Genomic DNA, 20,897 nt, shown 5'->3' on the forward strand with positions numbered 1-20,897 from the left:
AAAGGTCAGTTTAGTCTGGGTTTGGTGTTCAACATTAAAGCATTGCAATAACGTAATTACTTGCACATGCTTCCTTTCCATCTTCTCTGAATTCCCAATCCAGCTTGTCTGCGTGGCCCCATGCCGTACCCTTTGCCATGAGAGTAGGCGTGTGGCTTGATCCGCAGCTGACGTCAATGCTGCTGTGTGACTCCGCAGACAGGAAGCACTGTAAGAATAGAACAGTCAGCACCTCTCCACAGAGACTAAACATATCACCTCTACAATATACTCAGCCTTGAGCCTGGGAATAAGTCTCCACTTGACTCTCTTAACTGGCAGTGAAGGGAACTGTTGTCAAACAAGATCAGGTCAATTTAGGAGTTATGGATTTAAATAGCCCATATTAATGTTGCACTTGATTTTTTTTCATATTAAAATGGTAAATAAATGAAGGGAGAAAACTTTCAGCTATCTCAAATTGTGTTGCACCTTTCATAATGGAAAGTCTGGACAGGTAAGAAAAGCTCAAAGAAAGATTAGTAATCTATTGTGGCCTTTTGGTGCCAGTGGATTCATGGCACCAGATATGTCAACACAACATTTGTGCATGTTGCCATCTGCCCTTTCAATATTTTCCCAAAACTTCATAGGAAGTTTTGTGTGCAATTGCTGGAAATGATGAATTGCTTCTTCATTATATTTTATTTTTGGAAAGCATATCAGACTGGAAGAGGACAATCGCACGGCCTAAAATGCAGTCAGTCAACAAGACAACTTTCTTAATCAGAGCACTGGAAACATATGGTATCGCTAGAGCATACTGTATGTAAAACAGAAAGGCGGTACACATTCATTTATGCACTTAGGGCTTTACACATTTCCTTTTCAGTATGTCTGCTTGGGAACATCAGGTGTAACACATTAGAAAGGAGAATTAGTGCAAGAAATCACGGTCCCTCAAGAACAATTCCGTGTATGGCCGTAGCTCAAAGCGTGTGTTCTCCCAAAGTCTTACACCCCTTTTGATTACTTTAACAGGAGGTAAAGGCTATCTCTACAGTACCTGTTCTCAACAATCAACTATCATCTTTGTTTGGTTTTGATCATAACAAATGGAGATAAGAGAGCTTCTCCGGTATTCAGTGTAAGCTCTCTTCATGTTCCTATTTCAGGTTGGACATTACTTTTGAGGAGGAGACTTCATTTGGCTAGAAACTGTTAGGTTAGATTGTCTGGGACTGTTGAAAGTCCTAAGGTTTCTCACAGGAAATGTCAGGCCAGACACTTTCCATATCCTTAAAAACAAATGAAGGTCAAAAACTGAAGGAGTGGCTACTTTCTCCTAGACAAGCAAAGGAGAGAGTTCTTAAACCACCCACACTAAGAAGACTCATGTTATTGTTAAATGCTGGGAACCCAATTTTTATATGGGTCCTGCATTATTTAGGGTTGTCATTGCCACATGTACAATGGACAGTGTCTTGAATGTGCCTTTATTTAATGTAAATCAATTTACCTCCCTTAGCTCTTCTGTTGGTCGCTACCGCCATTGTTTGAGTGTCTTAGGGTATGTCTGCACGGCAACTGGAAGCAAGCTTCCCAGCCTAGGTAGACAGGCTTGTGCTAGCAGGGCTCAATCGGCTTGCTAAAAACAGCAGTGTGAGCATTGCAGCTCAGGCTATTATATGTGGTGTTGGGATGCAAGGGAGTTCCAATGTGGAAGTTGTAATTTGGAATTCTTCATTAAGAGTAGAATCTATAACTGAACTGCACCTTCAGCATGTTAGCTCCTTGTCCATATCCAGTGATAATTGTAGTTATTTATTGTACTGTTTGTGGTGTTTAGATGTTGCTTGTAATTATTAGAATTGGGAGCACTGGCTGTTGGGAGTCTGAAAGGACAGGAAAGAGGAAGGAGGGGGGAGGAGTTGAGAGGCTGGGAGAGAGAACAGAGGGTGCAGCAGCAGCTTGGTAAAGAGGTTTCCACTTTGAAAATGAAGTCCGTTGAAGCTTGTTACTACCTTGCCTGGTTGATACCTTTTGGCGATGAGGATGGATCTTCTGCCTCTGAACCCACCTGCACCCTTTCTGCAAAGCCCAGGTGAGCCTCCAGTTGCTTTTACTACCTGGATCCATATGTTTGAGACTTATCTGCTTGCAATCAGTGCTACAGAGATTTCTGAAGTAAGAAAGTGTGCTCTGCTAATCCACTGCCTTGGAGCAGAAGGGCAGCTTATATTTCACACTTTTCCCCTTGCAGATGATAAATATAAGACTGCACTCACTGCATTAAAGAATTTTTTGTGCCAAAAGTGAATATAGTAGCTAATCACTACAGATTTCGCCAGCGTGAGCAAAAACCAGGGGAAACTATAATGCAGTATATTGCTTCCCTGAGGTGTCTGATTGTAATTTGTGACTTTGGGAATGTGGCAAATGAGATGATTAGAGACCAGCTCATTGAGAAAACAACCATTCTTCATGTAAGAGAACACTTACTTCTAGAACCACAACTTACACTAGAAAAAGCAATAACCATTGCTACTTAGATTGAGTCAGCTACAGCTGAAGCCAAAATAATGAGCATGGATACAGGAGGTACAGTCCAGGCTGTGACTCCTTTGCAGAAAAGTTCACTACCGCTGCAGACACACAATTGCAAGAGGAAATGAAAAACTATTGAATCAGCAAATTCAAAATACGGTAAAAGCATGCTTTCTCTGTTGATCCCCACAACACCTTGCAAGCTACACAGGATGTCCGGCAAAAGTAGCTCAGTGCAATCATTGCAAAAAGATGGACATTTTGCCAAAGTATGTCGCAGTAGCCAGTTCAATCAACAGGTCCATGCAGTTACAATACCAGATGATACTGTGCTGAGCGTGGACAAAATCACTACTGCACATATTCCAGAACAGATAAAGTGCACTGTAAACGTTTCCGCCATACCCTCAGGCAAACCACACTCTATTCAGCTAATGTTGGACACTGGCTCAGCAGTATCTATACTACCTGATTCCATCTATCTGCATTACTTTAAAGATGTGCCTCTTACTGAACCCAAACTTCACTTGGTGTGCTATTTGAAAAACCATATTCTAGTACATGGCTGCCTGCCAGTAATAGTTACTTTTGGTGATTGCTGTGTAACTGCAGAGTTCTACATTGCCCACAAAGGCACTCCTATCCTTTACAGAGATTTATTGGCTGCTTTAAATCTCAGAGTAGTTAATGGACGAATTGATCTTCCTCAGCAAAGCACTCTTGCGGTACACACACCAGTTTCAGCTGGGACCCAACACCAGGTTGAGGAGAAACTCGACTGTGCTTACGGATTTCTGCATAAAGTTAAAATGCGGAATAATGTGATGCCTGTGTGACAGAAGTTACGGCGCTTACCATTTTCAGTCAGGAAGCTGTTTTAGAGGAACTCAGAAAACTTGTTCAAAAGGACATTATTGAAGACATCAACTCCTCGGAATGGGTTTCACCTATAGTAGTGACGCAGAAGAAGGGTGGAGACATTCACCTTTGTGTGGACTTAAGGGAGCCAAATAAAGCTATTGTGATTGACAGTCATCCCCTTCCTCACATAGAAGAAGTATTTGCAGAACTCTGTGGAGCAAAGATGTTTTCTACTCTTGATTTGCAGAGCGCATACCACCAGGTTATGTTGCATGAAGATAGCAGAGATGTCACAGCATTTATTACACATGAGGGACTATTTCGTTTTAAACGTGTTCCATACAGTCTCGCATCTGCCCCAAGTGCCTTTCAAAAAATGATGTCACTGATTCTGAAGAGTCAACATGGAGTTCAGTGCTGTCTGGATGATATTATTGTGTTTGGAAATACTTCTGTGGAGCATGACAATGACCTGCAGTCTGTACTGAACTGCATCAGCACAGCAGGCCTCCAGCTCAATAGGTCCAAATGCAAATGTAGACAAACAGAACTCTCCTTTCTGGGGCATACAATTTCACAGGCTGGACTAAAACCTGATCCAGATCATATCCTGGCAATTTCAAATGCTCCTCCTCCAGATTTGCAAACCTTACGTTTCTTCTTGGGTCTTACCTCCTCCTGGTATGCAAAATTCATTCCCAATTATGCTTCTGTCATGGAACTGTTACGGAAATTAATATGGAGAAGTTCAGCCTTAGTATGGACAACGGATGCACAAGCTAGTTTTGAAATGGTGAAAGACTTGATTGTACGTAGTCCAGTACTTGCACTATTCAGTCCTGCATTGCCCACAATTGTAACTACTGATGCTTCTGATTATGGACTTGGGACTATTCTCACACAACTGCATGAGGACAACACAGAGAGGACTTCAAGGATACCAAGTAATGCTGAGAGAAAATATTCTACAGTCGAAAAAGAAACACTTGCTTGTGTCTGGGCTACTGAAAAAATGAAGAACGTACCTGTGGGGCCGCAAATTCAAGTTGCACATAGACCACAGTGCTTTGATGACGTTGCTTATTACGAAAGGACTGGGAAGAGCAGGATACCATATTGTTTGATGGTCTGCAAGATTACTCTCTTTCAATTATGAACTGGAATATAAGCTTGGAAACAAAAATGTGGTCGCTGATTGCCTTTCTCGCCTGCCTTTGCCTTCACCAGATGGTCCACTGGAGGATGAGGATGTAGTGGTTGAGCTTATTACAAGCACTCTTACTGCAGTTACAAGAGAACAATTTCAAGCTGCTTGTTCAGCATGTCCAATTCAACAGAAACTACGGGAATTTCTGACAAAGAGATGGCCCAGTCACCTTAAAAACCTTGACCCAGTTTTGCTGCCTTATTTTAGAGTTTGGGATGAACTTTCTTTGTTTGATGGCTGTGTGCTATGAGGTACACACTGGCTCCTTGTGCCAGAAGAATTACAGTCAAAACTCATACACCTGGCACACGATACTCATCAAGGAATTGTCCGAACCAAACAAAGACTACGGGATCTGTATTGGTGGCCAGGGATGGACTCTCAAACTGAAGCACTCATAAAATCCTGTGTCACTTGCTAAATGCATGATAAGACAGCAGTGACATATACCTCTCCATTACAGCCTGTTCCTCTTCCTGAATCTGCATGGGAAAAAGTGGCAATTGACATTGTAGGACCCTTTGATACTGCTCCAGTTGACTGCCGTTATGCCATCACTTTAATAGACTATTTCAGTAAATGGCCTGAAGTAGCGTTTACATCGCAAATCTCTTCTGCTACAGTAATTAAGTTCCTCTCTTTAGTTTTTAGCAGGGAAGGTAACCCCAAAGAACTGATTTCAGATAATGGTAGTCAATTTACTTCCCTGGAGTTTGAAACTTTTCTAGCAGAGAGGAACATTTTACACAGAAGGTCATCCTTATTACCCTCAAGCCAATGGGGAAATCGAACGGTTTAACAGAAGTTTGAAAGAGAGTTTGTAAACGGTTAAACTGGAATGGCAATTGTGGATACCCTTCACTACTGATTTGTTGCAAGCATACCGGGCTACACGACATGCCACAATGCAAAGATCACCCTCAGAGTTACTGTATGGGAAACAGATGAATACTAAACTGAATATTGCTGGATTGTTAAAGGCACGGCCTGATGCCCTAAACGAGGATGATGTGAGAAAAACAGTTGAACAGAACCAAGCAAAATCTAAAGCTTTCACAGACAAGCACCAGCGTGCTAAGGAACCAGAGTTTGAGTGTGGTTCCTTCGTTAGAATATGAAAAATTGGAATTTTACACAAAGGGGACCATAAATTCACAGCTCCTCTTAAAATCATAGAGAGGAAGAGACCTTACACCTATTGACTTTCTGATGGGCGGGTATTGAATTCTTCTTATCTTGCACCTGCCTATGCACCAAGAGGAGATTATGCCAACACCCAGTCTGCATTGGATGATTTCACCTTAGTACCAACACAACAAGACATTGCACTGGAACCAGGGCTTGAGAGACGGCCTGTCAGACCCAGACGACCACCTGTCTGGACTAGAGACTATGTTATGTAGTATCTACAGTGTTTTCAGTGTAATATTTCTGCCAACAGTATAGTGTCTTGTTTCATATTTGTTCCTGTGGTTAGAACAATAATGTTTATTTTAATTGGGAGAGTTTCTTAAGAGAGGAGGGAATGTGGTGTTTAGATGTTGCTTGTAATTATTAGAATTGGGAGCACTGGCTGTTGAGAGTCTGAAAGGACAGGAAAGAGGAAGGAGGGGGGAGGAGTTGAGAGTCTGGGAGAGAGAACAGAGGGTGCAGCAGCAGCTTGGTAAAGAGGTTTCCACTTTGAAAATAAAGTCCTGTTGAAGCTTGTTAGTACCTTGCCTGGACGATACAACACTATTGTTACAAATTGTAATTAGTTATCTGCATTAAAACAAGTTATTCAAGAAAGTCCAGCATACCATGCAATCCATATTGCTCAATAGAACTGACCTGTCATCATTATTTACCACTTCTCCAATTTTTGTGTCATCTGAAAACTTTGCCAACAGTTATTTAGTTTTCTTCTAAATCATTGATAACAATATTGCTTTACATTGGATCAAGAACAGATCCCTGAGGGATACCACTAGAAATGCCCCATTTGATGATGACTCCCCATTTACAATTACTTTTGAGATCTGTCAGTTAGCCTGTTTTAATCAATTTAACATGTGCTATGTCGATTTTGTATGGTGCTAATTTTGAATCAGAATTTCATGCTATACTCAGTCCGATGACTTTCAGAAGTATATTATTTTAATTTATTATTTTAGTTATCATTGTCAACAAAACTTGCAATTTCATAAAAAAACTATATTGAGTTTTTCTGACCCAGACTTGTTTTCCATAAAAACATATTGACTGGCATTAATTACGCTGCCACCCTTTAGCTCTTTTCTGATTGCATACTGTATAAGTCTTTCCATGATTTTTCCCAGAATCAATGTCACTGTCAGCAGCCTATATATACATGGATAATCACATTTACCTTTTAAAAATATTGGCACAAAATACATTAATTTTTTCCCAGTCCTCTGGAACGTCTTGTAGCCCAATGAAATAATATAATATTGAATATATAATTGTATTGATTACTTAAGAATTTCCAGTTACCCCTTTGAGGGGTGACAGGTTCTTGTCCCAAGATCAGACCCAGTTTTATAAAATTACTATATAGTTGGGAACCCCAGTGTGCACAGTTGCAACACTCACCCTATAGGAACTCTTCTATATTTCCAAATATTTTATTAATCGTTTTAGCAAAGTCACAAGCACTCTAACTCAATAAGGTAGATAGAGAGACTATAGAATGTACCTCTACACATCCATATACTCACACCATGCCTTGCAGGATGACCTGAAATGTTAGCTATTATCTTCCTCATCATCATCATCACCTTCCTCCTCATCAAGAGTGGCCACCATTCTTCCAAGGGCGACATTTCTCTCTCTCTTCTACCCCATCAGGCTGGGATGCGACTTTTATGATCTGTTGTGCTGACACCACTATATCTAATGCATATTCAGTAAGAGGTTTTCCCCTTTTCCTCATTTGTATTTTCTCATCCTACTAATGCTGAGGTGTCCTTCTTCTATAAGTTAGTATATTGCTACGTGTACTACCATGTCAACTTATATCATACCCATCACCCCTTGCTTAAGCAGATGTTGGGTTATTACTTCTATATTCCTTGTGGTGGCACTTACTGGAACATTCTACTTCCTATTATTGAGCAAGGTCTCCCTAGTTCCTAAAATCTAAAGGTAACAGTTGATCTATGCCATGGATTATGGCCTAATTAACAACAGTTATGCTAACTTATATTTCATCTAATGTCTTACAGGGTATTGTATGTATGTATATAGATATCTTCTTTCTACATGTTCCATTCTATGCATCCGATGAAGTGGGCTGTAGCCCATGAAAGCTTACGCTCAAATAAATTTGTTAGTCTCTAAGGTGCCACAAGTACTCTTGTTCTTTTTAGGTTTCTTGTGTTATAGCTGAATATAACAAAAACAGCTAAATATAATGAAAGCAAGGCAGTGAATATAATAAAGGCAAGCTAGCTCTATGGGCTCCAGTCTCCAGTATCACAAGAATGGAATAAGGGCGGTATACTTCTATTGTACTATGTGTACAGCAACAGAACAGTATACAACCCTAGGGTTGTTTCAGAACCTGTAGGAATTCTTCTGAATCTCTACGTTATTTCAGAGGCAAGATGTAAGTACCGTGCAAGAGCTGCAGAATGCGTTAAATTGACAAGGAAACTATGATTTTCCAACACAGTTAGTTATTCTGAACTAGCTGGTGACCAATGCTTACTTTATAAGCACGTTTGTTTCTTTGACCTCCAGCATAGGTTAATATAAATAGGAAACCATAGAGAACACATGCCTTATTGTGCAGAGGGAAGAACTTTCTTTGAGTTTGGTTATCCTATGTAAACAACATTTTCTATGCATGGAGATGAGATAGGAATGTTCAAATATTTGGAGAAAGTACAGTATGGTACATTTATAATAAAACATATTTTCTTCCTGCCTCATTTTTCTGACATGACGGATGACTTCCTCCTTGCAAAGCGCTTTAATTGTATGATTGTATATGCACAATAAATGTTCCTGGAATGGTGGCTATCTATTGAAGTGGAAATAACAGTAAAAGTTCTCAAAAAGAAAAGGAATACTTGTGGCACTTTAGAGACTAACAAATTTATTAGAGCATAAACTTTCGTGAGCTGTAGCTTATGCGCTAATAAATTTGTTAGTCTCTAAGGTGCCACAAGTACTCCTTTTCTTTTTGCAAATACAGACTAACACGGCTGCTACTATGAAACCAGTAAAAGTTCTGACGACGTTTCAAGTAACTTAAGAAGGGAGCTCACAAATAATCTCCACCTGCAAAAATACCCTTCTGTGCAGGAAAACATCCTACGTGGATCTCTGCTTTTGGTGCTTTCCCCAGTGATATACGCCTTGGCAGTTCTCTGAGATCATCCATTTAGACTTTCTTTCAGTTCTTTCAGTGGTGGGTCTATGTATTTTTTCATTTGCAATTGCTTTCAGGTTGAGAATTTTTTGGGAGAAGAGGAGTTTGGGAGAGGAAAGAGTCAGAATATTAATTTAATCTGTTTCCAGTCTTTTCTGTTTCAAAAGGTAGTCAGATACTAAAGTGATTGGCCACATTATAAGAGCCCAGATGGAAGGATGGTCTTGTAGTTAAGACCATGGATGGAGATCTGGGTTCAATTTCTAGTTCTGCCATCCACACCTTGTGTAGCCTTGGGCAAGTCACTTAACTCTTCTGTGTTTTAGTTTCCCATCTATAAAGATAGGGATAATAATACTTCCATACCTTTAGAGTATTTTAAAGAGGATAAATTTATTAATGTTTGTGTGGAGCACAGATACTATGGTTGTAGAGCCCATAAAAACTATAGAGAGAGACAGAGATGTAATTGCTGGGGCAAGAATGCATGATAGGCTCCTTCTAAAGGGGGATAGAACATGACCAGTAAACCCTATCCTTCCATTTCAAACAGCTATTGGCAGCATTTGGCAATCATCATCTCCAACAATCCTAGTCTGTAATCTCTGTAATATATCCTGTCACCTTTGTGGCTCAATTCATGATCAAATCTTCGACTTGGGACATGGTGAAGTGCAATGTAATGTAAACGGGGTTGAGTGGCTTATTTTGGTGACACACACCCGTTCTTTTAAGTGTAAACAATGCTGACGTAGATAGGAACTCACCAAAAAGTACACCAAATGATACTTTTTGTAACTTTCCTTTATATCCAAACCCTATCTGTATTATGATCTCAGCTTTCAGAGTTACTGACAGCTTTCAGAGTAGCAGCCGTGTTAGTCTGTATTCGCAAAAAGAAAAGGAATACTTGTGGCACCTTAGAGACTAACAATTTATTTGAGCATCTCTAAGATGCCACAACTACTCCTTTTCTTTTTTCAGAGTTACTGTATGTGTAAGACTGGACCCAAAGAGGTTGACCTTGGAAGGAAAACCATTCTTGCTAGGAAGCCAGGTGGAATAGTTGCAGTCTCAGAAATAAAAATAAAAAAGCATGTTATTGCTGTAAGCGTGGTTCAGTGACTTCAGTATTCCGTTGAAACACATTCTATGCGTAAACATTGATTTTATTGGGACCCTCCACCTGACCAGTAAGTATGAAAATATTAGCAAGTAACACAGAAAAAAAGAAACTGAAAAGAATGATGGAAACCAATATTAGTAAGATCTTTTAGAATGTACTGTAATTTACTTGACAATGGTTAGTTCTCTGGTGTACTGAGACCGTTGCCCATCATGCTGACCAATACTGTTTCATTGTTTCCTTGTGCTCCCCTGTCCTTCTGTATCCATCTGAGGTTTCTTGTCTTATCCTCTGATTGTAATCTCATTGGGACAGGGTCTGTGGTTTGGTTTTGTTTCTATAGAGCACCTAGCACAGTGGGGTTCTGGTCCATGATTATCACTTCTAATGCATAATAAATACCACTACTACTACTAACTGTATTTTAAAGTACACTGTAGTAAAAGGTACTGCTATTTTCCACTGTAGCTCAGAATCTTTCAGTATGTTGCTATGCATATTTGCTCTCAACCCACATACTTAGATCTCAGGACTGATTTCATGAACATTAATTATTTTACTTTGACTTACTAGTAATATGGGTGATTCATTTCCTACTGCAGAATGTCTGTTTGTTGTGACTCTGTGCATGCCGCCAGATTTACTTGAATCAATCCCTTAATGCTTTTATGAAGAAAAACAGCATGGTAGTTCCTACTTTTAAGTTCTAGAAAGGCTTCTAAAGGAAAAAGGTGCCAAAAAGTTTTCAGACTGAAAAAGTCCTGAGTGTGGTGTGTATGTGTGTTCTGCTTTCATTCATCTTCTTTCACACAGTGAAAAAAGAAAATTAAGTTAATGGAAAATATGTGATATGGCAGCAACTGTTGCTATAATAATAGCATGCATAGAAAGAGTTTTTCTGAGGAAATAATTCCATACCGTTTTTTAAAGGATTGTCATTTGCAACACAGTTTTCCAAACAAAAGATGGATGAAAAATGATTCAGTAGTATTATTTTGAAAAAAAAAAAAATCCTCTTTAACAGTGACAGTAGGAAACTTTTCCTCGGACTGTATTCACTTTGGTGTCAATTCAGTGGGAACAACAAGCCTGTGCTACCTCTGAAAAGCCAACTGATATTTAGGAGTCTAACTTCATATCCAAGTTTGAAAAAATTAGCTTTGATCATCATTTACTTGATTCTATAAACGTTTAAGTTGCTGATGACACAAATAAGGCTAGTATGTGAGCCAGCACAATTTATATCCCACTGAAATTTTATTTTAAGAATTTTTGTTGGATTTAATTGGTCCATAGGCCTCATGCACGAGTGAATTTCACTCCATGGATCCCAATCCTGCAAGCTGAGTTGTGGGCACCCAAACATTGTACTCATGCAGAGCACCACAGACGTCAGTTGAGACTCCATGAGGGTGTAGAGTCCTGCCCATGCACATGAACTTGCAGGATCTGATCCACAGTGGAGTTACATTTAGTGATACAAATTGATTGCATTATGTTGCAATGTGCAGACTGTTATTCTGGCTTTTGTGATTGTTTATATACTATATAGAATGCCATATACTTCTGTGAAAAATTTGATTTTGCCCTAATAAGGTTTGGTTGTTTATACATTGTTTAACTTAATCTTCTGTATTGCTGTTTCATTAAATGTGAACCTTTGGTAATTTGTTCTTTAATTCATTTTAATTTAGAAAGACTCCATCATCCATATCCAATAAAAGTGACCAGATGAAAGATGTCCTTGAATTAGGTATGTCATGTCATGCTTCGCTTTGGTCTATCTCTCATATTTTTCACAGCAAATAAAACTTAACAGCAATGTGCATAATGGTCTGTTTTTGATCGAGTCTTAGTTGATTCAGGGTACATACAGTTGTGTTTTAATTTCCTACATAAGATTGTGTGCTCGCTTCAATCCCAGTTCAACTTTTAGATGCCAGGCCAAAAAAGTGCAGCTAGCACTTAGGAAATTTAAACAAACAAATAAACTGCTTTCATTTAATTGTCCTTTGAACAAAGTTAATACTAAATTATTGGGACATAAGAAACAGTGGCTCTCATGATCTAATTTGTATCATCACTTTTCAGAGTGGAACCGTATTCATAACTTTTTAAAGATCAGAGGTATTAAAGTTGAATCTGTCATTATGATCAACCACTAGCAGTGGGTTACCTGGCGGTATTGGAGGGCAGAATTTGGTTTACCAGACAACATTCTGCATATTACAAGGTTTCTTCTCTTTCAGTTGATTTCGATGATGAAGCAACCATTGGGGAAGTTAGTAGGATCCCAGAACTTTCAACGCTGTATACACTTGAAATAGTATCAAAGGCAATTGATATTTCCCTAGCAAAAGTAAGACACATGTATGATCATAAACACAAAATGATGCATTAAAACCTGTTATTTTTATTGAGTAAGCCAAAGCTACAATAGGTTTTGTTTTTTACATTTAGTGCATCTGAGATTCATAGTCCAGTAAATCCTAATAATCATTAAAATTGCATTTTTACATTCCTTTGTTAATGGTTCCAGTCAATTGTGCATCTTTAACTTGTTCTAATTTTTAATCAGTTATTTCAAAAGCGGTATTTTAAGGGGGGGTTAGAAGGAGGCCTCCTGGGGTCTCTTATTGATATTCCACTGACTTCTATGTGACCTTGGACAACTCACACTCCTCCATCCTTCATTTTATGCATTTGTAAAATGGTAATAATTGTATTTTCCTTCCTCATACTTATATTGTAAGGCTTCATCCATCGGTTATTTTTTGTAGAGTGCTTCAAGATCCTTGGATGAAGTGCACTATACAGGTGCAATGTATTGTTATTATTTCATAGAATATGTTTGCAGCTGAGAAACCTCACAAACAAGTACAAAATAAGAATTTGTTTTCCCCGTTTCACTCGGGACCTAATCCAATGTCACTTATGTCAGTGGAAAGACTCCCAATTGATTGACTTCAGTTCAAGGTAAATCAGGCCCTTTGTGTGTTGGTATTGTATGTTTATAAGTGGAAAAATGTAGACTTGCTCATTAGCACACCTGGGTTATCACTAGTTGCAGACAAACTGGTTTGAATAAAATAAGAGTTATTCTGTACCTTCATCTCTCTCTCTAACAGAAACAAATTTACATGTTTACCTATCCTCCAAACCAAACCTTTCATGAGGTTTAGAGTAATTTGATTCATTTTATTCCCTAGTGCTCCCTCCATTTTCTCATGCATCTTTATCTCTTTTATTTTGGGCAGAAGTAGAAGTATCTAAAAACCATGTGAAGGGCTATTCTTATAGTACTGTACTTCCCACTCAGCCAGAGCTAAAAAGCACTACAAATCTCATGAGAACGATTCCCAACCTGATTTCTAGACCAAAGCAGTCTGAATAAGTATCCAAACACTGAAGGAGTCTGATTCTTACTTACATCCATTTACACTAGCATAACTCCATTGACTTCAGTGAAGCTGCTCCTGATTGGGGTCAACAGTCCAAATTTGGTTGGGGCTAGTATCTCAATCTGACAGTTTGTTACATGTCCCAAGACAAGTGTTGTTCAAAACTTTGAACAACATCTGTCTCAGACCACCACCTTTGGTAGGTGAAACAGATTGTCTATTCTACATAGACAATGCCAGCTAAGGTACTTCTTTCACAGTTTATATTTTGTCCCATTGGATGATATCTTTTATTGGGATGTGGGAAATTGAAAACTCTTCAATAGAAGACCATAGCTATAATCTTTTTTTTTAACCAGTTGTACATATTATTCCTCTCGTAGTTAACTTTGAGGCTGTCGTGAACATTTCAAGAAGCACCGTTTATCCAATGATCTACAGAAAAAAGCTCATTATGCTGAGCAACACATAGCATTATGTGTTGAAGGAACATAATGTGCTGAAGGAACATTGCAGGAAAAGGAAAAAATGACTCCTTTTCAGTAGAATTGCCCTGCTATTTACAGTATTTATAAAACAAAAATTAAAAGGATGGTTATATAGAGTTAGTAATTATCCTGCCACATGCCTCCGTTCTTATAAATTATGGAAAGAAAATATACCTATTGGATTTGTTTTTAAAATGAGAGCTTTTTTCCCTTTTTCTTTTTTTTGTAGGAAATAAAAAATCTTTTGTTTGGCTCAAGCCTTTGTTGCTTCAGTGAAGAATGGAAAATACAGAACTTTACATTTAATAGTATACCACAGCTAAAATACGGCATTGTGCAAAAAAAGGTACAGTAAATGACTTCCTTAAAAGCTCAATGATCTTTACCTTTAACCTAAAGTTTCCAGAAGTTGTGTGTTACCTTATTAAAAGAAACCATCCTTCGTTAAAAGATATTCCTTTTTCTTTTTCATCACTGGTTAATGAATGGAATTTTACTTCAGAAATCTGCAAAATAGCTAAATCCTGTAAGGAAAGTTGGACTAGATGGAAAACTTCAGAAGAAAACTAAGGGTGCTCCAGGAAGTAAACCCTGCTGTTTTCCACAAGTCAGTTTTCCAAAGATTCACTCATTCGTTATTTAAATGATTTATTGAGAGAGTGAAGAAAAAGTTAAGTTTCTCTGCTGAACATTTGTTCCAGATTAAATGCATTTATTATCTATTATTTATATTGTGGTAGCACCGGGGGCCTCATTCAGGAGCATGGGCCCCATTGTGCATGGCATTGCACATACCTATAATAAGCAACAAAATGAAGTTGCTAACTAGATAAAAATTGCATAACTGGATGCAGTTTAAAATGTGAGCTTGTGATGGGCCATGCCTCTCTAGGACTTTGGAAGAAGAGTGGATTGAAGCCTCTTGTATACTTTAAACAATGTTGTGGCTGATCTGTTTTTGATAATGGTCTAAGATGGCCGATCACATTAATGCACAAGAATATAAAGGGTTGGCTCATATATTTAAGTATGAACCTGGACTTGAGAACAGTAACATATGCAGAGAGAGGGGCTTTTCATCTTCCCATGACAGTGTCTGAATCAAGCCCATTTAGCATACAACTTCTCTCTCTCCCTGTTACTCTCTGTGGGTGAAATTCTTCCTTGTGTAGTGGGCCCACACCAGACATATGCACCACTGAAACCCTATTTTGAGAAAAGGAGTACTTGTGGCACCTTAGAGACTAACAAATTTATTAGAGCATAAGCTTTCGTGAGCTACAGCTCACTTCATCGGATGCATACATGCATCCGATGAAGTGAGCTGTAGCTCACGAAAGCTTATGCTCTAATAAATTTGTTAGTCTCTAAGGTGCCACAAGTACTCCTTTTCTTTTTGCGAATACAGACTAACACGGCTGCTACTCTGAAACCTATTTTGAGAGTTTGTATGGGATTTAATTCATGAATAGGTGGCGGGGGGTGGGGGGAGGCAGGGGCTCTGCCTAGGGGTTAATTTCACCCAGTAGGAATAAGACCTTCTTTGGGGGGGGGTTTCATCTTCAGACAAGGTGCATGTTCAAGGGGCATTAGGAGGAATATTTTTGCTTGATGCTGGAGTAGATAAAACTCCTGTCCTTGGCTTCATAGATGTCTGTACGGTATGTTCTAAGGACTTTCAGACAAAACACAGAGGAAACAGAACCTCAATTAGTAATGCTGACTTTTCAGTGGCTTCAAAAAGCAGCAAATTGCTGCAAATTCAGTAAGCAAAGGAGATAGATCAAAGGATGGCTTTAAACTTGAATGAAAACACAGGGGTTGTGAAAAGTTCTCACCAGCATCAAACAGTGCTAGTTGTTTTGTTCATCCAGTGTATTATTCGCTTTAGGGAGGCCCATGTGGAGTATTGGCCGCAGTTCAAGCCTGTGTCCTGCAACAACTTCTCTTTGGAGACAGTAACAGAAATAGCGATGTGCGGTGAGTCAACAGCTGACACCAGAAATATTTTCCATTCTAAATTAAACTAAAACTTTATCTTAGTGTGGCCAGAAAAAAAGGCTTTCTGAGGTTGGCCCTCTTGCCCTTGCATTTGTATCCAGAAGAGAGAAAGTGCCAACTGCTTTACTTGTTCTTCTTGAGGCTAATAGAAGTTACCTTTAAACAGTGGATTTTAAAGGCTAGCTTTTCATTAACATAGTAGTTTTTTTGTGATTACCCAAGAACCGTTCTAAAAAAAGAAACTCTGAATTATGGCCAGCTTCAGTTACTGAACCTGCGGAGTCCCATGTGAAGCAATGATTTCAAAGAGAATGCAATCATGTATTGTAAGACCATGCTATGCATGGGGTCTTTCATGGCAATATAAAATCCCAATGAACTTGCAAAAAGTTAGTCATACCAGCTCTTTTCCTTGCTAATTTTACACATCTAAAGTCCCTAATGGGGTTTAAAAACTGTGTATGTCTTTTAATTACTTTACAAAAAAGTTACAATATATTCATAGCATCAAGAGAAAATTACTTGCTACGTTCTAATAAACTCAGTGAACACAGCATTTCTGTCTATGCTAAAGAGACAAATCTTATTCACTGTGGGATTTTCATAAGCACATCGACATCTAATTCCCATTAATTTCAATGGGATTTCTGCACCTAGACACTTTTGAAAAGGCTTTAGTGCCTGTCTGCATCTTTAGGTGCCTAAACACCGTTAAAAATGGTCTCTTAGCCCCTTTCTCTACTTGTGGACAGAAATTCTGGCCCCATTAGGATTTCACTCTTGCCATGTAAATGGGTCTTAAAGTGAGTGTAAGTGTAATTTACTTCCACTTTAAAATTCCCTTTCCTTGCCAGAATTGTGTAAAGGGACAAAGGACTTTTTACATGAGAAAGAAAATCTGCACCAATATATGCAGATTCTTGTGGAAATTATGTAATATTTGTTAAGATTTTCTGCAGTGATTCTTGATGATGTAATATACAATTTTGAGTGTTTCAAGGGCCAAAATTATGATTTGACATAAAATGGGAGAGAATTAGCAGTTAAATTGTTCTGTGAACAATTCTGGATCTCCACTTCTAAGTCTCAGGGGGTATTTCCTCAGAGTGAAACAGTGATTGCACATGTCTCTAATTGCTGGAGACCTGGGTTCAAATTATATGTGAGTCTAAAATTGAAAATCTATTTTTGGATCTTATTTTATTCCTCATATGGCAGGAGAGAGATCACTTGATCATTACCTGTTAGGTTCACTCCCTCTGGGGTACCTGGCATTGGCCACTGTTGGTACACAGGATACTGGGCTGGATGGACCTTTGGTCTGACCCAGTATTGCCATTCTTATGTTCTTATGTATAATATTTAGGCATCAGATTCAAAGCTGGTGGGGTGCTTGAAAGAAATGACCAGCAGAGGGAAGAATCAGAGATCGGCCTGGTGCTGACCCTTTAAAACATTCTTTTTAAACAATCTTTGTTTAACTTCACTTTTCTCATAATATATTTGTGACACTAGTGCGAAATTAGTGCTCTAATGATATGATATCAGTTAAGGCATTTTAATTCTTTTTTCATTTGAAAATATTACACTTTAATGGAAAATATTATTTTGATTTGTCTTTAGATAAAGGATATTCTATTTGAATATATATATATATTTCAATTTGTCTTTTTCTGATAAAAACAACTTCACTATCTGACAGCTATTTCAAATCCCTAATCTAGGTTATTTAGGCAAACATATACTGTGAATATACACACATATACACACACATACACAGTATACACTGTAACCTATTTTAAACTCAGTTGAATAGATTTTTAAATGTAAGCGTCATTTTATTGAGAGATATTGTCAAGCACTTGGGCACCAGCTTCCCTGGTTCATTCTTTCATTAAATGATTTCATAATGGAGCGTGCACCATGCAAATATGGATTTCAAAATAGGCTGTTTGGTAGCTTTCACTAGGAAAAAGGGAATTCTAACTAGAGATGATAAGGCAAAGACAGCTATTGCTGGGGAAGCAAATTCTTGTATGTATACATGTGTTGTCAGAGGTGGCCCTTGTTTCTAATATTTATGAGGTACCGATTAATATGTCTTTAAGCATATGTGTATGCTGGAGTTGGCAGCGTGATTACAGCACATCTAGCTATACCCAACCTCACTTTGATTTATCTAGTGCAGCTAAAAATAGCAGTGGGCGATGAGGCACCATGGACCCCAGTACAGACTAGGAACACAAATACCCAGGGTACCAGGTAGGCCTGTGCTGAGTCTCGTGTCACTGCATCTTCACTGCTCTTTTTTAGCCGTGCAACCTAGATTAAAGTTAGTGTGAGTATGCATGCACGAACTGCATTCACACCTCTGATTACAGTTAGAGACAGTCAGTGTCATAGAAAAAAGAATGTAAAACATTAAAATCAAATAAAGAACCAACTCTCCCAACCTATCCAAACTAAAGTAACCCTGCTTTCAAAGGTAGGGATCCCTGGCACAAGAATCAACCCCATAATCATGAGGAAGCCACCTTACCAGGTGAAAAGGACTGATTCCTCATTGACAGAAAGAATGGGGATGGAAAGATATGAGACACAGTAAACCAAGAGAACCGGGGAGAGGCCCCTAAAATCCTCAGGGATGAGTCTCTTGCAGGGCGTGTGATTTGAATCATCCAAGGCAGCCAGTGAATGATTCTGGCAGACCGCTTCTGGGAGAGAGTTCCAAACAAACAGGGTGTGAAATCATGTTAGTTCCACAATTTTTGTTATTTTGTTTCTTCATTTTTTCTCAGTTCTTCCAGAAGAGCATATCTGTCTGTAGTTCCACCAGCTAGCCTGTCATTCAGAACAGACTTATTAAAATACACAGTGATCGACCATGTTTTACATTGTGATGCCATGCTCCAGTTTGGACAAGGAGACAGGAAATTTCCTGAATTTTAGAAGGGACTATCTCTGGTTCATCATATTAGAGAATATGAGGGAAATATAACAGAAATCATTTCTTTCTTAATGCAGTGAGAACAAAAATTAGCTTCAGTGGAGGGGGAAATTATTAAAATATTGCAAATTTTAGGCAAATTTCTGACATATAGGTCAACTAAGAAATCAACTCAGGGCTGGCTAAAGGAGCATTAAGAAATATGTAACAGTGTATTGTCTTTCAGATACAATGGTATAACCATCTGGTCTTGCCCTGTCACACTAGTTATAAGCTTTTATATTATGCTAAATAATTCTCTGCCTCACTACTTGACACCCTTTATCATGATCCCTCCTCCCAGTCATTGCTTCACCAGGCTCCACATGCTAATGTATGTGAATCTTTCCTTGTAAGTGAATCGTAAAAAAACAGAGACTGCCCTTTAAAGTTAAACCCCCAGAATTAAATAAGTTAGTGTGTATCATGCATAGTGTACTAGGCATGTTCTAACAGTGCAAAGACAATGTCCTGCGTGAGGCAACTTTACTCATTGATTTTAGTCATTTAGTCTCAGATTCTCAAAGGTATTTAGGTGCATAAATCCCATTGACTTCAATGGGATTTAGGTGCCTAAATACATTTGAGGATCTGGGCCTTTGTACATACCAAACCTGCTGTGAACCTGTGCACACTGAAAGAGGAGATGTTCACCTTTATAGGGCTGCCTCACTAACTGTGAATTTTTGCTTGTTTCTCATATATTCAAAAACAACAGGTGTCTGCAGCCTTCAGACGCTCATAGGACCAAATGCCTCATCCTGGCTATTGCAGATATTTTATGGCGTGGAGGGGGCAATGAAAAAGCTGTGGTTGCACTGTAAGTGGGAGGAGCTTTTTTAATTATCATGTAAGATTCTCATGTGTGTATAAAATGATTGTTTCTGTTTATACTCCTAAGTAGCTATCACTATGCATGAAGGTCAGTATGTATCCGTTTAGTCTGAAAGGGTTTATTACTAATGGGCACATGCTCACCGGATTTATCTGTCCTAATAGTCAGAGAAATCTCAGGGTGAATTCCTGGCCCCATTCAATGGGACAGTTTTTGATGAGAATTCCTTCCTATTAATCTGGAAGTAGAACTTTCCCAAAGCAGCTCACTGACTATTGTAATTATATTTTTAAATGTTTTCGAACTACAGTGGGTAACTCAGAAGAGATTTTGAATGTCTGTTTATTATGATATTATTGTTCTTATATTTTGTTGCAATGAAAAAATTCAGTAAGTTCTTCTATCTATACCTTTTTTCTTTCTAGATACAGAAACATGAACTGATCAGTTGCAAACAAATCTAACGGCAATCAGAGCTCAGATAAAGTAATATTAAAAGCCAAAGGTCTTTTATTTAACGTCACTTTTTTTTTGTTTAGTCTTCCAATTCATTACAGCCCATGGATTTCTCTTTGTTGTGTTGTTGGTTCTTCTAAAGTGAACTGCTGTTTCATTTAATTCTCCTCTTTAGGTCTTCAGGAAGGCAGCAGTTCACTCCATCAGGAAAATACAAAGCAGATGGAATCTTTGAAACAGTAAGATTTTATATATAATCTTCCTGTAATATATTTTGTAACTTCACTTATATAATGCAATGGGCCTGATTCTCCCCTTTCTCACCAAGGTTTAACTCTACTGACACCACTGTAATTACTCTAATTTACTTGTCAGAGGAGAATCAAAGAGGAAGTGACATAATTGGCTCCCAAACTACCTCACCCTTTAATGGGAATTGGGCTTTCCGACATCCTCCTTTTTCCTTTCCTTTCATTCCCTCTCCTCTCCCAGGCCCCAAGTAATAGCAGTTTCCCCTCTAGTAGAAGAGATCTGGAAATGGATCCTTCCATAGCTCCTCACAACACTGTCAGAGAAAGAAACCCTATTTTCCCTTCTTGTCCTTCCTACAATATTCCTGCCCTTTGTTTTTCTGA

The 20,897-nt window shown here is 38.6% G+C and overlaps 1 protein-coding gene across 1 annotated transcript in view; it reads left to right on the top strand.

The window, feature by feature from the left end:
- The window catches only part of MINDY4 (MINDY lysine 48 deubiquitinase 4), a 96,981-nt gene that overhangs the window by 35,536 nt on the left and 40,548 nt on the right, over positions 1–20,897 (top strand). The window contains exons 7-12 of the mRNA XM_038393104.2: positions 11,790–11,848; positions 12,345–12,454; positions 14,214–14,330; positions 15,876–15,964; positions 19,690–19,791; positions 20,438–20,501. Of these exons, the coding sequence (XP_038249032.1) occupies positions 11,790–11,848; positions 12,345–12,454; positions 14,214–14,330; positions 15,876–15,964; positions 19,690–19,791; positions 20,438–20,501 (541 nt within the window). The remainder of the gene's footprint in view (positions 1–11,789; positions 11,849–12,344; positions 12,455–14,213; positions 14,331–15,875; positions 15,965–19,689; positions 19,792–20,437; positions 20,502–20,897) is intronic.

Source organism: Dermochelys coriacea, chromosome 2, assembly GCF_009764565.3.
Source record: "Dermochelys coriacea isolate rDerCor1 chromosome 2, rDerCor1.pri.v4, whole genome shotgun sequence".
In the NCBI taxonomy this organism is placed as follows: Eukaryota; Metazoa; Chordata; order Testudines; family Dermochelyidae; genus Dermochelys; species Dermochelys coriacea.